Here is a 20,699-nt window from a genome sequence, read left to right on the forward strand (position 1 = left end):
CAGTGCCCCCCACACTGGTTTAAATGTAACTTAGATATTGGGTTTCACTATGTAAAGCGCTTTGAGTCACTAGAGAAAAGCGCTATATAAATATAATTCACTTCCCTTCATGTGCACTTACCAGTTCCACTAGTTCCTTTTTTTCACTAAAGTCGTGTTTTTCTGCGCTACGCCTGCCATCTCTGCATCTTGCGGTTCAAGACCAGCGGCATATCTTAAGTCTTTTTTTTATAAACCAAGATTTGTGTTGGCTCTAGGAACCAACACGCCCAGTATGTCGTGTGACCTTACACCGTAGCGACTGGAGTCTCTACACATAAAATAGCATAAATAGGTGGGATCCAGACCAAGAAGTGATTTATATTTACGAAAAAAAGGGGAAAAACTGCGGACTAACAAGGGTAGACAGTTTGCTGTTGCATACAAAGTGCAATGGTGGACAGAGTTGCCACAACCAGTAATAAAATGTAAGGCCCAGTGATATACAGTGTCCGGTTTTTTCAGATAAGCGTTGGGTCCATTCATTAAAAGTAAATCTCCATATTCTACCAAAGGCATAAAAGTGGTCAGGATCAAGCATTTCCTAACTTGTAAGGAAAAACGGGACTTGTTTCCAAAGAAAAACCACAATTTAATATAAAGTTTACGGATAGGTTTTTCTATATGTGATTTAAAGGACAAGTTCTCATCAACAACATTCCCCAAGTAATTATATATCGTGACCATTTCAAGTACAATCTTAAAAGCAGTTGATATCTTTGGAATGGTCAATGGTGTTGCGATCCGCTGCTCGGATCTTTACATATTCTTGTTTATTGTTCCTTTTCTGTATCACATTTTGTAGTTCGACCTCCTTAGTTCCTGTTTAGTCTGTCACCATGGTTTCATATTGTTTTCACCTGCTACTCACGGGCCCTGCACACCTGTTTTACTAATCACCTTCCTTATTTAAGCTCGCCCCTTTTGTTAGTTCGGCCTGGATTCTTAATTTGCCTTCGAGCAACAGTGACGACTGACTTTTGTATGAATATTCTCGCTAGCTTACACGCTACGCCTTTGTTTTTATTCTAGCTCTCATGCTGATGATTTGTTTTCCCTTTTGTGTGCCTTTGTGCCAAGTTTTGTGTTTTTTGGTTTATTATTCCTAGCCTCCATGCTAGCGCCTTGTGTTTACCTTTTTTTATTAGCACCAGTGTTTTTGTTTTTAGCCCTTTTATTTATTTAATAAATACTTTACATCTTACCTTTTGCTGTGTTCTTGCCGACGCATCCCAGGAGTTTACAGACAGGTTTTTCTATATGTGATTTAAAGGAAAAGTTGTCATCAACAACAATCCCCAAGAACTTATATATTGTGACCATTTCAAGTACAATCTTAGAAGCAGTTGATATCTTTGGAATGGTCAATGGTGTTGCTATGCCACTCAGCCGTCACAAATCGCAGTCTTTGCCAATTAAGAATACCATCACCTTTTTATTTGCACTTTAAAAAAAATCGGTAGAATTTACGGTAAAATGCCAGTTGCTGTGGTTGCCAGGAATTCACCGTAAAAAAATACAGTTACAATGTATAGGACATTATGGTATGTTGATGTTGAATCTGTTTGTTTTTGATTACGATAATTTACAATGAAAAAAACTAAAATATCGTTAACCAGTTTCCAAAAAAACCCCATAGAATTTACAGTAAAATACTAGCAACTGTGGTTGCCAGAAACTCACCGTAAAAAAAAATTATGTCAACCTGTATGAAATATTAGGGTGTGTTATTTTACAATAAGGAACTATTTTTGTTTACGGTAAAATACCGTGATAAACACAAACATGTTGTTAACTTGTTTACAGTGATTTAGTCTAAAAATAATTTAAAAATAAACCCAATGACAGTAATTTGCTTTATAAATATCTAATATAAACATGTTTACAATAATTCATTTTAAAAATGAACTGTAAAACTGATCAATGATAAACATAGTAAAAACTTTGCAGTAGATTTTTTTTTTATTGCAACATTCAACTTTAAGGTATCTTATTGACAGCTGTGGTTTCAATGTAAAAAAAAATAGGGCAAATCAGAAATTACAGTTGGTAGCAATTGATTTTATTAATAAGATTTCAATTGAAATTATTAAGAAAATAGGTTGATTGGCAACATTAAATTGGCCCTAGTGTGTGAATGTGAGTGTAAATGTTGTCTGTCTATCTGTGTTGGCCCTGCGATGAGGTGGCGACTTGTCCAGGGTGTACCCCGCCTTCCGCCCGATTGTAGCTGAGATAGGCGCCAGCGCCCCCCGCGACCCCGAAAGGGAATAAGCGGTAGAAAATGGATGGATGGATGGATGGATAACCAAGCCAAAAAAAAATGTTTTTACATTTCCAGTATCTCTGAGAACAGATTGAACTGATCAAATAACCTGTTACGTAAACTCAAAAAGCAGAGGTGAGCAATTGAAAACACAGCAAGTGTCCATATGTGAAGAAATGATGAAGCACTTGTCCAGACATGGTTGAAGGGGGCACTCAATCAACGTGGACACTTGTGGTTCTGCTTAAGGAGTGCTCATGTTGTTCATCGGGAGTTGTACCGTGGACTGGCAGGAATCTCTCAAAAACAGAAACATAGCAAAAGTTAGATTAACACATGGTTTTCCATTGACGCAGAAACGTGTTCACCAGTTTTATTGCCGCTTAATCAAAAAAACACTCTGCCACATTCTGTGCCTTGGGATGTCGACATCAAAGGGACACCAATCTAAAAATCATGTCATCACCATGACAAAGTAATAGGTAAAAATTTTTTTTTTTGCAAAATAATTTGTGGGAAAACCATCCATCCATCCATCCATTTTCTACCACTTATCCCTAAACCAGGTTCCAAAAATCAGCTGAACTGACCCTCAACCAGACCGCCCAATCCGGCAACCTCCCGTCATGTCTTGTGATCACGTTTTGTTTAGTTATGTTCTGTTTTCTTTAAGACGCTGTCACGCCAAATTTCTTCCCCCTACAAAAACCTTCCCCCCGGAAGACATTTTGCATGACAGCCCCTCTAATGCCTGAAGGACCCCAATGAGGGTGGAAGGACCTTAAAGCAGCCCACATAGCTGCCTGTTTTAAAAGCATTATACAGTAATTGGCTGATTGTCATTGGTGAAAAATAACGGTGAGGAAAAAATATTAGCATTCCAGCATGCTAACCTTTCAAGCTATTTTTGCTTCGCTAATTTTGCAGCTGTAACCCTTAAGAGTCATATAACTTGGTATTATCACGCCCTCATTGAGGTCCTTCGGGTATTAGAGGGGCTGTCACGCCAAATGTCTTTGTAGGGGAGAAGAAATTTGGCGTGACAACTCCTTTGCTTCCTGTTTTTGCACTTCCTTGTTTGTTTTGTCACCGTGGTTACTCATTGTTTTCACCTGCCTCTGATTAGTGCTCGCCCACTCACCTGCTTCCCGAGCACTAATCCGAGGCATTATTTAAACCTGTCTTTGTCTGTCAGTCGTCGTGGTGACATTGCTATTTTTTTTTTCACCTCATAGTTCATGATGCTCGTTTCACGTCACAGTAATTGTGTTTTTGGTTTCATGTCTATAGTCTGTCTAAGAGTTAGTTTTTGTTTCCATACACAAAGTTTGTGTCTCTGCCTTGTGCGCGCTTTTTGTTTGTACTTTTTTGAGTTAAAGATTAAATCATGTTTTTACCTGCACGCCATGTTCCGAGTAGTCCGTCTGCCTTCCTGGGAGAACGACCCCGCAGCAAGCTTCGAACCCCCATCATGAGACCTTCTAAAAGTGCATTGCAGTGTCTATCCACCTGTCTAGCTGCCATTCACACATCATTTCTTGACTGGCAGTAAAACCACCAATAACATTATCTTAAATTTTAACAAGGGTTCTCTCCCGTCAGAAACAAGAACTGGTGTCCCCTACAGTTTATGTCATCTAAAATGTCGCTGTGTTTTATCATGTTTTTTGTCATGTGGTTGCGTTTTCTAAAATGTTGTATTTCGCAAATTTTGGTTGAGTTTTGCACCTCAGCCTACTAAAAGAAAAAAAAGTAAATAGCAAAAAAAAAAAGAGGCTTTTTTTGGGGACCTGATTAAATCAATCAATCAATCAATCAATGTTTACTTACATAGCCCTAAATCACAAGTGTCTCAAAGGGCTGCAGAAGCCACAACAACATCCTCGGCTCAGATCCTACATCAGGGCAAGGAAAAACTCAACCCAATGGGACTCACCATTTTGTTGTCTTAAAACACCAGCAAGTTGTTTCTTCTACGGCCACAACCATAAGAGATATAATTAAATACCTGAAAGGTAGCAGGAGCAAAAGATTTATCGGCATTTAGAACAGGAAGTTTAATTCATACAAAAGCAGTGTGTACAGATAACAATCACCCTTACGCTATTTAAATGATAAATGGGTTATACTTGTATAGTGCTTTTCTACCTTCAAGGTACTCAAAGCGCTTTGACATTATTTCCACATTCACCCATTCACCCATTCACACACAGGAGCAAGAGTGAAGTGTCTTGATCAAGGACACAACGGACGTGACTCGGTTGGTACAAGGTGGGGATTGAACTAGGAACCCTCAGATTACTGGCACGGCCACTCTTCCAACCGCGCCACACCGTCCCCGAACATTTTATTAGCCGTGTTCTGTTTACTTACCTTTAATGAATAAGTATCTTAGAAATGCCAGATTTTAACCTTCTCTCAAGTAAAACAAAAGCACAGACAAACTTCAAGTGTTCTCCATGTGTTTAATTGATTAACGTGGACTCTGGCGGGTAGAGTAGCTAGAAATTGTACTCAAGTAAGAGTAATGTTATTTTAGAGATGTATTACTCAAGTAAAAGTAAGGAGTAGTCACCCAAATATTTACTTGAGTAAAAGTAAAAAGTACGTTGTGAAAAAACTACTCAAGTACTGAGTAACTGATGAGTAACCTGTTTGTTTAATGATGACGGCAACAAGTAATGCACAAAAACATTAAAATAGCAATGAACAAATTCACAGCCAGGAATATCTCTTTTAAGCAACTAAAACAATAATATATATTAAATAATATATATTTGGTTTTACACTGTATTGAAAAAAAAATTTGAAAAATAATTTTACCTTTGCAAGCTTATTATTCTACTGGCTAAGTTTTATATTAACAAATGTAAGTTTCTCAATACCCGACCTGTTTTTTGTGCCTTTAAAAAATATTTAGAACTCTACATTAAAACACTCTACCTCTAACAACCAAAAAGCTGTGAAAACGATGATGCTGTGTTCCAAATGTAAGTTATTTACTGAGACTGAGTGAGCCTATGGCTTTGCACTTTGTTTATTTTATATGTATATATATTTTTTGCATTCTATTTGAGTTACTTTGAATTTACAACCCCCTGGCGCTGTTTTGTACAGTTTTTTATACTGTTTTGTACTGTTTTTGTACTTACTTTGATTATTATTTTCAACTGTTTGTAAATGTTGACATTTTTAAATAAAGGTTTATAAAAAGAAATAAAATGCAGTTAATCATGTGACCGCCCGGCTCTGTTTGATTGGTGAAACTGAGTCAAAGGTCACCAGTGACTGCATTTGATTGGTGAAACGGAGTCAAACGTAACCAGTGACTGCATTTGATTGGTGAAACGCAGGCATGAGATAGATCCTACTTTGAAGGTCTGTCTGACAAAACAAAACAAAGCGTGCATTAACAGATCGATAAAAATCAGTAGCGAGTATTGAGCTGAATGTAGATAAATGCAATGGAGAAAAAGTAGTGTTTCTTCTCTATAAATATACTCAAGTAAAAGTAAAAGTATGTTGCAGTAAAACTACTCTTAGAAGTACAATTTATCCCAAAAGTTACTCAAATAGATGTAACGGAGTAAATGTAGCACGTTACTACCCACCTCTGGTTACCGTTTAGTGGTCAATTGTACGGAATATGTACTGTACTGTGCAATCTACTTATAAGAGATTCAATCAATCAATCAAAACTCCAATAATTGAAATGCAATGATAAATAATAAGTTCAGCACACTCCATGCGTGTCATTTAAATGTGTTCGACTAAACGCGACCAAATTTGCTCAGAAACTGCAACTACAAAAACATAAGGGCAAAACTCTGCAAGTACAAGACTTGATTGATTGAAACTTTTATTAGTAGATTGCACAGTACAGTACATATTCTGTACATCCATCCATTCCATCCATTTTTCTACCGCTTATTCCCTTTCGGGGCCTATCTCAGCTACAATCGGGCGGAAGGCGGTTTACACCCTGGACAAGTCGCCACCTCATCGCAGGGCCAACACAGATAGACAGACAACATTCACACTCACATTCACACACTAGGGCCAATTTAGTGTTGCCAATCAACCTATCCCCAGGTGCATGTCCGTACAATAGACCACTAAATTGTAACACCCGAATAGGTTTTTCAACTTCTTTAAGTCGGGGTCCACGTCAATCAATCCATGGTAAACAGTTTTCTTTTCAACTTGTTTGACCCACCATTCATGATTATTTTGATTTTTTTATCGACTAACTGTGTTTAGAATCACTTCCTGTCCTTTTGGTCTTGTTTTGTCAGTATTTTTGAAGCACCTTTACTTTCTGTTCCATATCCTGCCAGCACACCTGATTCTCATTGGTAGGTTACATTTAATTCCACCTGGGTCCCTCTTTCAGTGCTGGATCATTGGACTTGGTAGTCTGCTTTGTGTGCCAGTCTTTGTTCCATGCTGCCTGTTGTAATTTAACTTAGTTTTCCCTGCATTCCGCCTGCCAATCTTTGCATCCTTGGGGTCACGCTGCAAGCAATGTTCACCGAACCATGACAGAAATGATCCAGCCAGGGAGTGACCCCGCGGCCTGACTTGATTTTGGCCCTGATGGCCACATGGAAGCGTTCTGCAGCTTATCTTAAAGCTCCCTCCCACCCATCCCTGTCGTCTGTTGGCCTCTCTGGGGACATCCGTCCCTTGATCGGGGGGCTATGAGTAGCAGTGCACCTGGGAAGGCACAGCTAGTTCCTACTCCAGTGAGGTCAACCGCAATGCACCTGCCAGGCCTCACTATTTGGATGACCTCATCTGTAACGTCGCTACCAGCAAGCCTTCCTGCTCCTGTGAGGTCTTCCATAACGGTACCGTGCCTCCCTGCTTGGATGACCTCATCAGTGATGTCGCTACCAGGACTCCCTTCTGCCCCAGTGAGTTCGTCCACAAGAATGACAACGTTCTGTCTTGTTTTGGCTCCGCCCCTGCCTGTCTCCTTCCCGGTGGGGGTCGCCGCCTGTCTTCCTCACAACGGGGTCGTCACCTGATCATTAACTTAACATTTAGTGGCAGCAACATATTGCAAAAAAAATGGCACATGGGCATTTTTACCACTGTGTTACATGGCCTTTCCTTTTAACAACACTCGGTAAACATTTGGGAACCGAGGAGACCAATTTTTGAAGCTTTTCAGGTGGAACTCTTTCCCATTCTTGCTTGATGTACAGCTTAAGTTGTTCAACAGTCCGTGGTCTCTGTGGTGGTATTTTAGGCTTTATATAGCGCCACACATTTTCAATGGGAGACAGGTCTGGACTACAGGCAGGCCAGTTTAGGACCTGCACTCTTTTATTATGAAGCCACGCTGTTGTAACACGTGGCTTGGCATTATCTTGCTGAAATAAGCAGGGGCGTCCATGATAACCTTGCTTGGATGACAACATATGTTGCTCCAAAACCTTTATTTACCTTTCAGCATTAATGGTGCCTTCACAGAAGTGTAAGTTCCCATGCCTTAGGCACTAATACACCACCATACCAACACAGATGCTGGCTTCTTAACTTTGCGCCTATAACAGTCCGGATGGTTCTTTTCCTCTTTGTTCCGGAGAACAAGACGTCCACACTTTCTAAAAATAATTTGAAATGTGGACTAATCACACCACAGAACACTTTTCCACTTTGCATCAAATGGTTGTTGTACTTGTATAGCGCTTTTCTACCCCTTTTTAAGGAGCCCAAAGCGCTTTGACAGTACATCTTAGATGAGCTCTGGCCCAGCAAAGCCGGTGGGGTTTCTGGGTGTTTTTGATGAATGTCTTTCTCTTTGCATAGGAGAGTTTTAACCTGCATTTACAGATTTAGCGACGACTGTGGTTTTCTGAAGTGTTCCTGAACCCATGTGGTGATATCCTTTATACACTGATGTTATTTTTGATGCAGTGCCGCCTGAGGGATCGAAAGTTCATAATATCATTGCTCACGTGCAGTGATTTCTCCAGATTCTCTGAACCTTTTGATGATATTACGCACTTTAGATGTTGAAATCCCTAAGTTCCTTGCAATAGCTTGTTGAGAAATGTTGTTCTTAAACTGTTGGACAGTTTGCTCACACATTTGTCACAAAGTGGTGACTGTTTCCCAATCCTTGTTTGTGTATGACTGAGCATTTCAGGGAAGCAGCTTTTATACCCACCTGTTCCCAATTAGCCTGTTCACCTGTGGGATGTTCCAAATAGGTGTTTGATGAGCATTCTTCAACTTTCTCAGTCATTTTTGACCCTTGTGCCAGCTTTTTTGAAACAGGCATCAAATTCCATCACAGATGCTGGCTTTTGAACTTTGCGCTTATAACGGTCCGGATGGTTCTTTTCCTCTTTGTTCTGGAGAACAAGATGTCCACAGTTTCTAAAACCAATTCGAAAAGTGGACTTATCAGACCACAGAACACTTTTCCACTTTGCATCAAATGGTTGTTGTACTTGTATAGCGCTTTTCTACCCCTTTTTAAGGAGCCCAAAGCGCTTTGACAGTACATCTTAGATGAGCTCTGGCCCAGCAAAGCCGGTGGCGTTTCTGGGTGTTTTTGATGAATGTCTTTCTCTTTGCATAGGAGAGTTTTAACCTGCATTTACAGATTTAGCGACGACTGTGGTTTTCTGAAGTGTTCCTGAACCCATGTGGTGATATCCTTTATACACTGATGTTTTTTTTGATGCAGTGCCGCCTGAGGGATCGAAAGTTCATAATATCATTGCTCACGTGCAGTGATTTCTCCAGATTCTCTGAACCTTTTGATGATATTACGCACTTTAGATGTTGAAATCCCTAAGTTCCTTGCAATAGCTTGTTGAGAAATGTTGTTCTTAAACTGTTGGACAGTTTGCTCACACATTTGTCACAAAGTGGTGACTGTTTCCCAATCCTTGTTTGTGTATGACTGAGCATTTCAGGGAAGCAGCTTTTATACCCACCTGTTCCCAATTAGCCTGTTCACCTGTGGGATGTTCCAAATAGGTGTTTGATGAGCATTCTTCAACTTTCTCAGTCATTTTTGACCCTTGTGCCAGCTTTTTTGAAACAGGCATCAAATTCCATCACAGATGCTGGCTTTTGAACTTTGCGCTTATAACGGTCCGGATGGTTCTTTTCCTCTTTGTTCTGGAGAACAAGATGTCCACAGTTTCTAAAACCAATTCGAAAAGTGGACTTATCAGACCACAGAACACTTTTCCACTTTGCATCAAATGGTTGTTGTACTTGTATAGCGCTTTTCTACCCCTTTTTAAGGAGCCCAAAGCGCTTTGACAGTACATCTAAGATGAGCTCTGGCCCAGCAAAGCCGGTGGGGTTTCTGGGTGTTTTTGATGAATGTCTTTCTCTTTGCATAGGAGAGTTTTAACCTGCATTTACAGATTTAGCGACGACTGTGGTTTTCTGAAGTGTTCCTGAACCCATGTGGTGATATCCTTTATACACTGATGTTTTTTTTGATGCAGTGCCGCCTGAGGGATCGAAAGTTCATAATATCATTGCTCACGTGCAGTGATTTCTCCAGATTCTCTGAACCTTTTGATGATATTACGCACTTTAGATGTTGAAATCCCTAAGTTCCTTGCAATAGCTTGTTGAGAAATGTTGTTCTTAAACTGTTGGACAGTTTGCTCACACATTTGTCACAAAGTGGTGACTGTTTCCCAATTCTTGTTTGTGTATGACTGAGCATTTCAGGGAAGCAGCTTTTATACCCACCTGTTCCCAATTAGCCTGTTCACCTGCGGGATGTTCCAAATAGGTGTTTGATGAGCATTCTTCAACTTTCTCAGTCATTTTTGACCCTTGTGCCAGCTTTTTTGAAACGGGCATCAAATTCCAAATTAGTTAGTATGTTAAATATGTTGTCTTTGCAGTTTATTCTATTGAATATAGGTTGAAAAGGATTTGCAAATCATTGTATTCCATTTTCATTTACGATTTACACAACGTGCCAACTTCACTGGTTTTGGGTTTTGTATTTATTGCAAACTGTAAGAATATGGGGGACTCTCTCTTTCTTTCCTCAATCAAGATAGAGAAAAAGCCTGAAGAATGTCAGAAGGGTTCAGCTGAGGCCTGGGCGTTTCTGTTATGACACAAGAACGCCCAATGGGTGTTTCTGTATAGTGTTTCATGGACCAATAGTGTATAGGCTACCAGATATGTAAGTTCTCCTTACATCATTGTCCCAGGTAATATAATTGATGATAGATTATGTCAGTAAGAGGCTATTGTTTATTTCTTCTCCTGTCATATATTGTATGTCTGTGCATAGCCAGATGCTGCTGGTTAATGTCATCGTCTAACATTGCTTTCTTCTATTTCCTCCAGCCATACAAACCGGTACTTTTACATTCAAGAGCCAGTGCATGACTTGTAGTGGACTGCTGTTCTGCATTGTTTTATTACACAAATAAATACTGTGGAGTAAATAGTCAACGTTGGGACCTGCTCAATCAACATTATTATTGTATGTCCACTAACAGCAGAGGTCAGCAGAAACAAGTTCTCTGTGGGCTTAGTTATACTTAAAGTAATCATTGAAAACAACATTTCATACAGTAAAAGATACCATATATTTAACTTCTTCTTTCTGTAGGAATTAAAGTATGATTTTGCTGAATTGTTAATGGTCCTACGCTGTACATTTCTCCCGTCCAAAGGCAAAACCCAGTAACTCAATTTTGGTCAAAACTGAGCTGATAATAATTCTGGAGTTCCTAGGTGATATGCTTCACATTAGTGTATGCTTGTAATTTGTTCCGTAAGTAAGCTGTCACGCGCATGGCAGGACCTAGCAACTACCACATAACCGTGTAGATACAACAGAAAAACCTAGTATCTCAAGGGACCAATCGGAGCTTCTTTGTCAGTCGCCTTATTGTCTTTAATGAGACATTTGCACGAATGGGGGCCGACGGTCAACCTGATTATGTGATATTATGGCACGAGGGGATATTTGGAAGATTGGCCCAGGACGTTGCAAGCACCTTCATTAAATGTATTGTTCTTGATTCTTCCCCTTGCATACTCTTTTGGGGCCGATAACTGTGGAGGTCAAAAATAAAAACTGGACGCTGTACACGGCTCTTGCCCATTGTGCAAACGCAGAATGGGGCCCACCCGAGATTGTGATAAAATATCCTTGAGAAAGGGCACACGTTCATGAGAGCAGATTCAATCCATGGCTCAATCGGCAAGAAAATGAAAGCTCAAGAAAACATCTATACGTTTGATGACTTTGTAGATCTTTGTAAGACAGCATCAAGATAGATTGGTTTTCCTTTGTTTTCTCAAAATCAGCTAGAAATTAGTTACTAGGTTTTGCCCTTGGACGGGAGACTTATATGTACAATCTCCAAAATCTTGAATTTAGACAGAATAATATTGTTAATTTAGTATTTGCATGCTTGTGACATTACGGTATTTGCAAATAAATTTGACCATTTTTCAACGTTTTCACAGGAAAGTCATTTGTTTTCTACATATTATAACCGATATAGTTAAGTTATGTACTCGTTATTGATTTCTAGGAATCCGCTACATCTACTACAGTGATTTACCATTGTTGATTTTACGGTGTTTTACTGTTGCTATTTAAAAATAACAATTTCTACGGCCATTTTTTACAGTGTGCATTCAGCACAAGTCCAAGCTAAGTCAGCTGGGACTGAACAACATCAAAAGCAGACTGCAGAAGCCCAAGGCTTCACGCTACAGTGGGGAACAAACAATATATGGCAGTGTCATCTGCATAAAAATGGGACGCAGCTTCCAACACATAATCACAGAGATTATTTACATAGATGGAAAACAACAACACACCTAATATGGAACCCTGAGGCACGCCCTTTAATAGAGAAAAGACAAAAAGGACCCAGCAAACTGAGATAGGCCGATCCTGTGCAGTCTGTCTGCCAAATGTCATGCTATTGACAGGTCAATAAATACAAAGAGCTGCACAATATTTTTTTTGCAATCCAATGCCTGAATAATGTCAATCATAACTTTGATAGCAGTGGTTATGGTGTGATGTCTTTTTGTAAAATCTGATTGATGTTGTGAAAGCAGACCATAGGTGTCTAACAATTCTTTAAGTAGTTCCCAAACAAACTTATCAAGAATTTTAGCTAGAACGCATAACTTAGAGAATCGTCTGTAGGTTTCAACAGCTTATTAATAACGGTTTGACTTTTCAGACAGAAGGTTAGAATGGTCAGACTGACAGCTCCAGCTGGTCATTATTTCCCTCCTTACTACTCTTGCAGATTTTTATCTCAAAGACTAAGCAGCCTGTGCAAACATTCTGAGAATTCCTTAACAGAAGGTCCTTCTGATGGGAGACATGAGAACTTGGCATTCCTCTGTCCAAAATATCGTTGCAAAAATGTAACGGCTCATAACACAAAGCTTATTTTTGTTGTTTAATGTTTTATAATCATTTGTTGGCACTGGTGTCTGTTGCTGTGTTGTCGTCATGTTAAATTTAACATTGCTGGTTTATTAGCACACTGGGTGGTGTGTTTTTTCCCTTTTCTTTTACATTCACGTTTTTGTCACCCTCTTCATTGGTGCATCTTTGACAGTCTTCATTAAAAGCCATTGTGAGGCATTGTCGTAAAGTGAATCAAGTGCTGTGAGAACAGATTTTCTTCGCTTCGCCAAAACCAATCCTGAATGTACATTTTTAGGCCAATCTATTTTAGACAAAGCAAATGGTTATTAGTGCATTGTCCAATTTTATATTTCAAAAAAGTTCATCATTTTCAGTTTCAGAATATGCAATAAATGCTAATAAAAAACAATTGGCCGGATTGAAAATTCTCTCTTGCCCAGGGGTGTCCAAACTTTTCCCAAAGCAAGCGGGGGCCATTTTTTATAATTTTTATTTTAAAAACCAATACAATATATGTATAAAAAAATACATTTAGGCCTCCATTCAGTTATGAGGCCTAAATGTATTAGCTCGGTTGGTAGAGTGGCCGTGCCAGCAACTTGAGGGTTGCAGGTTCGATTCCTACTTCTGCCAACCTAGTCACTGCCGTTGTGTCCTTGGGCAAGACACTTTACCCACCTGCTCCCAGTGCCACCCACACTGGTTTGAATGTGACTTATATATTGGGTTTCACTATGTAAAGCGCTTTGAGTCACTAGAGAAAAAGCGCTATATAAATATAATTCACAATTCACAATGATCCCAGGGACCCCAAAGGGTTTTGGTCAAAAATAATATTAAAAATGTGTCATTATTCAGTATTATTATTTGTATTATTATGCAAGTTTTAAATCTCTAGATCAACATTAGGGGAAAAAAATGGAAAAAACACAAAATATGCAATATTTTCACCCAATAACTTTTTTAGGTGGAATATTGGAGCCTTAATTTTGGATTTTGATTCATTATTATTTTTTGAGCAATGACACATAAAAACAAATCACACTAAAATAATCGGGGATCCAAAAGTGTCCTACTCATTAAAGTGTTGAAAAATAAATTACATATTTTTTTTACTGTTTACTTTTAGCACAATAATCTCGAGATCAACTTCAGATGTATCCGTCGATTTTAAGTTTTATTGTTGTTTACGTTTTTTGTTTGTATGTTTTAGGACCTTCTTTAGAGAAAAAAAAATGGCTCCGTTTTTTATATGGCAAAACACAAAATATGCAACATTTTCCCCAAAAAATGTCTGAAAGTGGAATATTTAAAGTGACGTAATTGAAGCCTTGAATAGGTCAACAATTCAAAATGACATTGATTTTGATTCTTTATTATTATTTAAGTAAAGAAACAGCCTGCATGGCAGCTTTGTGTTATTAAAGCATTGTGACATTTTCTTGTTACATTTCACCTGTTTGCTCTTTTATATCACTTTTTATGATTTTAATTTTTTTCAATTGTAATTTTAAAATGTACCGTGGGGCCGTTAAAAACTTTGAACACCCCTGCTCTTGGCCATACTTTGAACACCATTTACTTAGACACTGTATGATTTCATATTGGTCCTCATCTTAACACAATATCTTGAAATGATCAACAACATCAAATATGTCTCTTGTGTTCACAGGTACGGAATAGACTGCCTGATCCAATTCGAAGACTTTGCAAACACTAATGCTTTCCGCTTGCTGAGCAAGTACAGAAACAAGTATTGCACTTTCAACGATGACATTCAAGGTAGTTTAATGCACAATCACGCCCGCGCACAAACGCACGCACACTTTTTAATACACAGTTGTGGTCAAAAGTTTACATACACTTGTAAAGAACATAATGTCTTGGCTGTCTTGAGTTTCCAATCGTTTCTACAACTCCTATTTTTTTGTGATAGAGTGATTGGAGCACATACTTGGTCACAAAAAACATTTGTGAAGTTTGATTATTTTATGAATTTATTATGGGTCTACTGAAAATGTGACCAAATCTGCTGGGTCAAAAGTATACATACAGCAATGTTAATATTTGGTTACATGCCAGGCACTTTGTAATTACAAACAATTATCTGAACAGTTGCTTTTGGGACCCTAAGCTGCTTCGAAATGGCTCCAAGTGACTTTCCTGACTTGTTCAAGTCAATGATTCCTTTTTTTCAGATCTGTGCCGAGTTCCTTTGACTTTCCCATTGTGGCGTTTGAAACAGAGTCTAATGCAGTGGTTCTTGACCTTGTTGGAGGTACCGAACTCCACCAGTTTCATATGCGCATTCACCGAACCCTTCTTTAGTGAAAAATAAAATGTTTGTATTTTTTTCAAATTCAAGACAAAGTTATATGTTTTTGGTAACACTTTGGTGTGGGGAACCTATTCTAAGTAACAAAGACTTATTTTAGAGTTATTTGGACACTAGGGGAACCCATCCATCCATCCATTTTCTACCGCTTATTCCCTTTTTGGGGTAGCGGGGGGCGCTGCCGCCTATCTCAGCTACAATCGAGCGGAAGGCGGGGTACACCCTGGACAAGTCGCCACCTCATCGCAGCACTAGGGGAACATATTGTAAGTAATAAAGACTTAATTTAGAGTTATTTGGACACGAGGGGAACATATTCTAAGTAATAAAGACTTAATTTAGAGTTATTTGGTTAGGGTCAGGGTTGGAGGGTTAGGGGTATAATAAGGCCATGCTGAATAAAGCATTAATAAGTACTTAATAATGACTAGTTAAGAGCCAATATGTTACTAATTTGCATGTTAATAAGCATCTAATTAATGGTGAATATGTTCCCCATACTAAAGTGTTACCATGTTTTTTTTACTGGTGCACAAAATGAACAACAAAACCAATACAGTGCATAAACTCACAACAAATTACACACCTGCAAATCAGTCAGCTGTTGCCATACCCGTAATATGCCGATAGGGAGAAGTTTGTATTGACATGATGAGTCAGGTGTGTTTTGACCTCCACCGAACCCCTGAGGCCGACTCACCGAACCCCTAGGGTTCGATCGAACCCAGGTTAAGAAGCACTGGTCTAATGACTACATCACATGAGCCCTATTCAAGTTAACAGGTGTTGTCAATCATAATCACTCACATAGAGTTAAGAGGCCATGCCATGAAGCTAATTTGATAATGTATGTTGCTGTATGTATACTTTTGACCCAGCAGATCTCCCAGTAACTCAATTTTGGTCAAAACTGAGCAGATAATAATTTTGGAGTTCCTAGGTGACATGCTTTACATTAGTGTATGCGATATTGTAATTTGTTCCGTAAGTAAGCTGTTACGCGCATGGCAGGACCTAGCAACTACCACATAACTGCGTAGAGACAACAGAAAAACCTAGTATCTCAAGGGACCAATCGGAGCTTCTTTGTCAGTCGCCTTATTGTCTTTAATGAGACATTTGCACGAATGGGGGCCGACAGTCAACCTGATTATGTGATATTATGGCACGAGGGGATATTTGGAAGATTGGCCCAGGACGTTGCAAGCACCTTCATTAAATGTATTGTTCTTGATTCTTCCCCTTGCATACTCTTTTGGGGCAGATAACTGTGGAGGTCAAAATAAAAACTGGACGCTGTACACGGCTCTTGCCCAATGTGCAAACGCAGAATGGGGCCCACCCGAGATTGTGATAAAATATCCTTGAGAAAGGGCACACGTTCATGAGAGCAGATTCAATCCATGGCTCAATCGGCAAGAGAATGAAAGCTCAAGAAAACATCTATGCGTTTGATGACTTTGTAGATCTTTGTAAGACAGCATCAAGATAGAATGGTTTTCCTTTGTTTTCTCAAAATCAGCTAGAAGTGAGTTACTAGGTTTTGCCTTTGGACGATTTGGTCACATTTTCAGTAGACCCATAATAAATTCATAAAAGAACCAAACTTCATGAATGTTTTTTGTGACCAACAAGTATGTGCTCCAATCACTCCATCACAAAAAACAAAGAGTTGTAGAAATTATTGGAAACTCAAGACAGCCATGACATTATGTTCTTTACAAGTGTATGTAAACTTTTGACCACAACTGTATCTTTGTATACAGTATTTGCATACAAAGATACGTTTCAGTATGTTTTTATGTCTCCTGAATTGTAATATCATATGTTCTTTACACTCTTTGACAGTCACTGAACCCTTAAATAGGGCGTTAAATCCAAAACAATACTGGATCAGAAATGTCCTTTTAAAACAATAACAATACTTTTTCTGATTTGCTCAGTGTTTTGGTTGTTGTTGAAGTTATGTAATACATGGAAAAAGAAATGATGCCGTGCAACTTTACACTCCTGAAAACTACAACTACAATCATAAAAAGTAGAGATGTCTTGATCAAGATCATTGGATGGGATCAGGGGCTGATACAAGACTTATTTAACTGATCGGCGATTGGCTGATGAGCTGCAGAGCCCAGCCGATCTTTACCGCAGCTGTGTCCCAGTATTTATACAACAAAAAAATTGTACTCATGTGAAATATTCCTTCTAAAGGGAGACTCAATTAAATGTTCTTTGTTACACACATGTATGAGCTGCATGAATTCCAGGAGGGTGCATGTCTTGCCAGAACACCGCCTCAATTTTGAGAGCAAGCTGCAACGAACGCAACGTCTATACCAGTGGTCGGCAACCCAAAATATTGAAAGAGCCATATTGGACCTAAAATACGAAAACAAATCTGTCTGGAGCCGCAAAACAAATGTAAAAAGCCATATTACATACAGACAGTGTGTCATGAGATATAAATTGAATTAAGAGGACTAATGAGCTCAAATATAGCTACAAATGAGGCATAATGATGCAATGTGTAGTAGGGCTGTGAATCTTTGGGTGTCCAACGATTCGATTCAATATCGATTCTTGGGGTCACGATTCGATAATATATCGATTTTTTCAATTCGATTCTCGATTCAAAAACGATATTTTTCCGATTCAAAACGATTCTGTATTCATTCACTACATAGGATTTCAGCAGGATCTACCCCAGTCTGCTGACATGCTAGCAGAGTAGTAGATTTTAAAAAAAAAAAGCTTTTATAAATGTAAAGGACAATGTTTTATCAACTGATTGCAATAATGTAAATATGTTTTAACTAGTAAACGAACCAAAAATATGACTTATTTTGTCTTTGTGAAAACATTGGACACAGTGTGTTGTCAAGCTTATGAGATGCGATGCAACTGTAAGCCACTGTGACACTATTGTTCTTTTTTATTATTTTTATAAATGTCTAATGATAATGTCAATGAGGGATTTTTAATCTCTGCTATGCTGAAATTATAACTAATATTGATACTGTTGTTGATAATATTCCTTTTTGTTTCATTACTTTTGGTTTGTTCTGTCGTGTTTGTGTCTCCTCTCAATTGCTCTGTTTATTGCAGTTCTGAGTGTTGCTGGGTCAGGTTCGGTTTTGGAATTGGATTGCATTGTTATGGTATTGCTGTGTAGTGGTTTTTTGGATTGTTTAAAAAAAAATGTAAAAGAAATTAAAAAAAAAAAAATACAATTAAAAAAAAATGAGAATCGATTCTGAATCGTACAACGTAAACGATTCGATTCGTTTTCGAATCGATTTTTTCCCACACCCCTAATAGCTAGCCTAAATAGCATGTTAGCATCGATTAGCTTGCAGTCATGCAGGGACCACATATGCCCGATTAGCCTTCCACACAAGTCAATAACGTCAACAAAACTCACCTTTGTGCATTCACGCACAACATTAAAAGTTTGGTTGACAAAATGAGACAGAAAAAGAAGTGGCGTGAAACACGTCCGAGAAAGTCGGAGAAAGTTGTACATGTAAACCAGGGGTCACCAACCTTTTTGAAACCAAGAGCTACTTCTTGGGTACTGATTAATGCAAATGGCTACCAGTTTGATACACACTTAAATAAATGGCCAGAAATAGCCAATTTACTCGATTTACCTTTAACTCTATGTTATTATTAATAATTGTTATTTATCATTGTGGAAACACTGATCATCTTAATGATTTCGCACAATAAATATATATAGAAACAGATAAATATCAATATGCAACACTTTATTTTTATATTTTCTCTAAGTGCACATTTTTCAAATTGAACATTTTTAAATGATCACTTCTAAGACAGTCTTGTGAAATCACAATATCCCATTTTAACTAGCTAGCCACCAACATTTTTTAAGAAATCCTGAATTACTTTGCACCATGTTTGTACAAAACATAACTCATGTAAAATACAAAAGTCAACTCTCAAATTTTTAGATAAATCATGTCACACTTTGAACCGGACACCAAATCACCAAAGCGAGACCAGCTTGCTAGTAAATAAATACAATTTAAAAAATAGAGGCAGCTCACTGGTAAGTGCTGCTATTTGAGCTATTTTTAGAACAGGCCAGCGGGCGACTCATCTGGTCCTTACGGGCGACCTGGTGCCCGCGGGCACCGCGTTGGTGACCCCTGATGTAAACAAACCACGGTGAGTTCAAAGACCGCCAAAATTAGTTGGACAAAACGGCGCTCGCCAAATATTCGGATCAGTGAAGCATGTTTTATATAAACAGTGTGCTTTATAACAATTAGGGAGGTTTGTGTCATGTTTTTCCTCCTACATAAACCATATTAAAACAAAAAAATATATTTTTTCCCTTCATCTTTTTCCATTTTTCATACATTTTTGAAAAAGCTCCACAGAGCCACTAGGGCGGCGCTAAATCTAGAGCCGCGGGTTGCCGACCTTTGGTCTATACAAACTGCGAAGATGTTTCTAAGATACTAATCCTCACCACTTGGTTGGTAGAGCGGCCGTGCCAGCAACTTGAGGGTTGCAGGTTCGATACCCGCTTCCGCCATCCTAGTCACTGCCGTTGTGTCCTTGGGCAAGACACTTTACCCACCTGCTCCCAGTGCCACCCACACTGGTTTAAATTTAACTTAGATATTGGGTTTCACTATATAAAGCGCTTTGAGTCACTAGAGAAAAAGCGCTATATAAATGTAATTCACTTCACTTCACTATAGTGGAAAATAATTTTAAGTTTCTTCCAAGTTATTTAAAGGAAAAAGAATGGCTAAGCTAACTAAACACACACATCAGGCAGGACTACAAAAGCAGTTTACTGCTAAAGTTTCAATGTAAAATCTATCAAGATGTCGATACGATCAATAAAAATACATGAAAAAAAGGTTTGTAGCATTCAATACCACACACACATATGACATCCGATTTACAACAAAGCTAGCAAATTCTACTTTTTATAAGATAAGCCTCTTAAAAATGTGTTGTTGTGTTTTCTTTAGTTACTTGCAATTAAACATTTTCAGTTCTGTTATCTACTCTCAAAGTATCAGATCGGGATTCGAAATCATATTGGATCTGATGCCAAAAATGTTGATCGGGACATCCCTAATCAATCAAATCTATCCAAACTGAGCAATAGTAGGTTTTGGGAAAGCAGGTTTTCACACAGATCTTTACATCTTCAGCTTGTGTAGCTATTTTGAATGTTAAAGGGGAACATTATCCCAATTTCAAAAGGGTTAAAAACAATAAAAATCAGTTCCCAGTGGCTTGTTGTATTTTTTGAAGTTTTTTTCAAAATTTTACCGGTCTCGGAATATCCCTAAATAAAGCTTTAAAGTGCCTTATTTTCGCTATTTGCGATGCGACTATCCATTTCCCTGTGACGTCATACAGTGCTGCCAATGTAAACAAACAATGGGAATACCACGGCAAGATACAGTGTCATTAGCTCGGATTCAAACTCGGATTTCAGCGACTTAAGCGATTCAACAGATTATGCATGTATTTAAACAGATGGTTGGAGTATGAAACTATTGAAGAAGAAACTGAAGCTATTGAGCGAATAGCTATTGACGCTATCCATAGCCATAGCATGGCCGAATAGCTGCGTTAGCATCGCCGGTAAAATGTGC

General features: G+C 38.5%; 1 protein-coding gene across 3 annotated transcripts in view; it reads left to right on the plus strand.

Annotated features, from left to right (window-relative positions):
* me1 (malic enzyme 1, NADP(+)-dependent, cytosolic) overlaps positions 1-20,699 on the plus strand; it is a 286,578-nt gene that overhangs the window by 249,966 nt on the left and 15,913 nt on the right. For all 3 annotated transcript variants that reach the window (XR_009808883.1, XM_061916429.1, XM_061916430.1), the window contains one exon: positions 14,392-14,501. Coding sequence is in view for 2 of the 3 variants with exons in the window: in XM_061916429.1 (XP_061772413.1) it covers positions 14,392-14,501 (110 nt within the window). In the remaining variant the exon portion in view is untranslated. The remainder of the gene's footprint in view (positions 1-14,391; positions 14,502-20,699) is intronic.

Source organism: Nerophis ophidion, linkage group LG11 (assembly GCF_033978795.1).
Source record: "Nerophis ophidion isolate RoL-2023_Sa linkage group LG11, RoL_Noph_v1.0, whole genome shotgun sequence".
In the NCBI taxonomy this organism is placed as follows: Eukaryota; Metazoa; Chordata; class Actinopteri; order Syngnathiformes; family Syngnathidae; genus Nerophis; species Nerophis ophidion.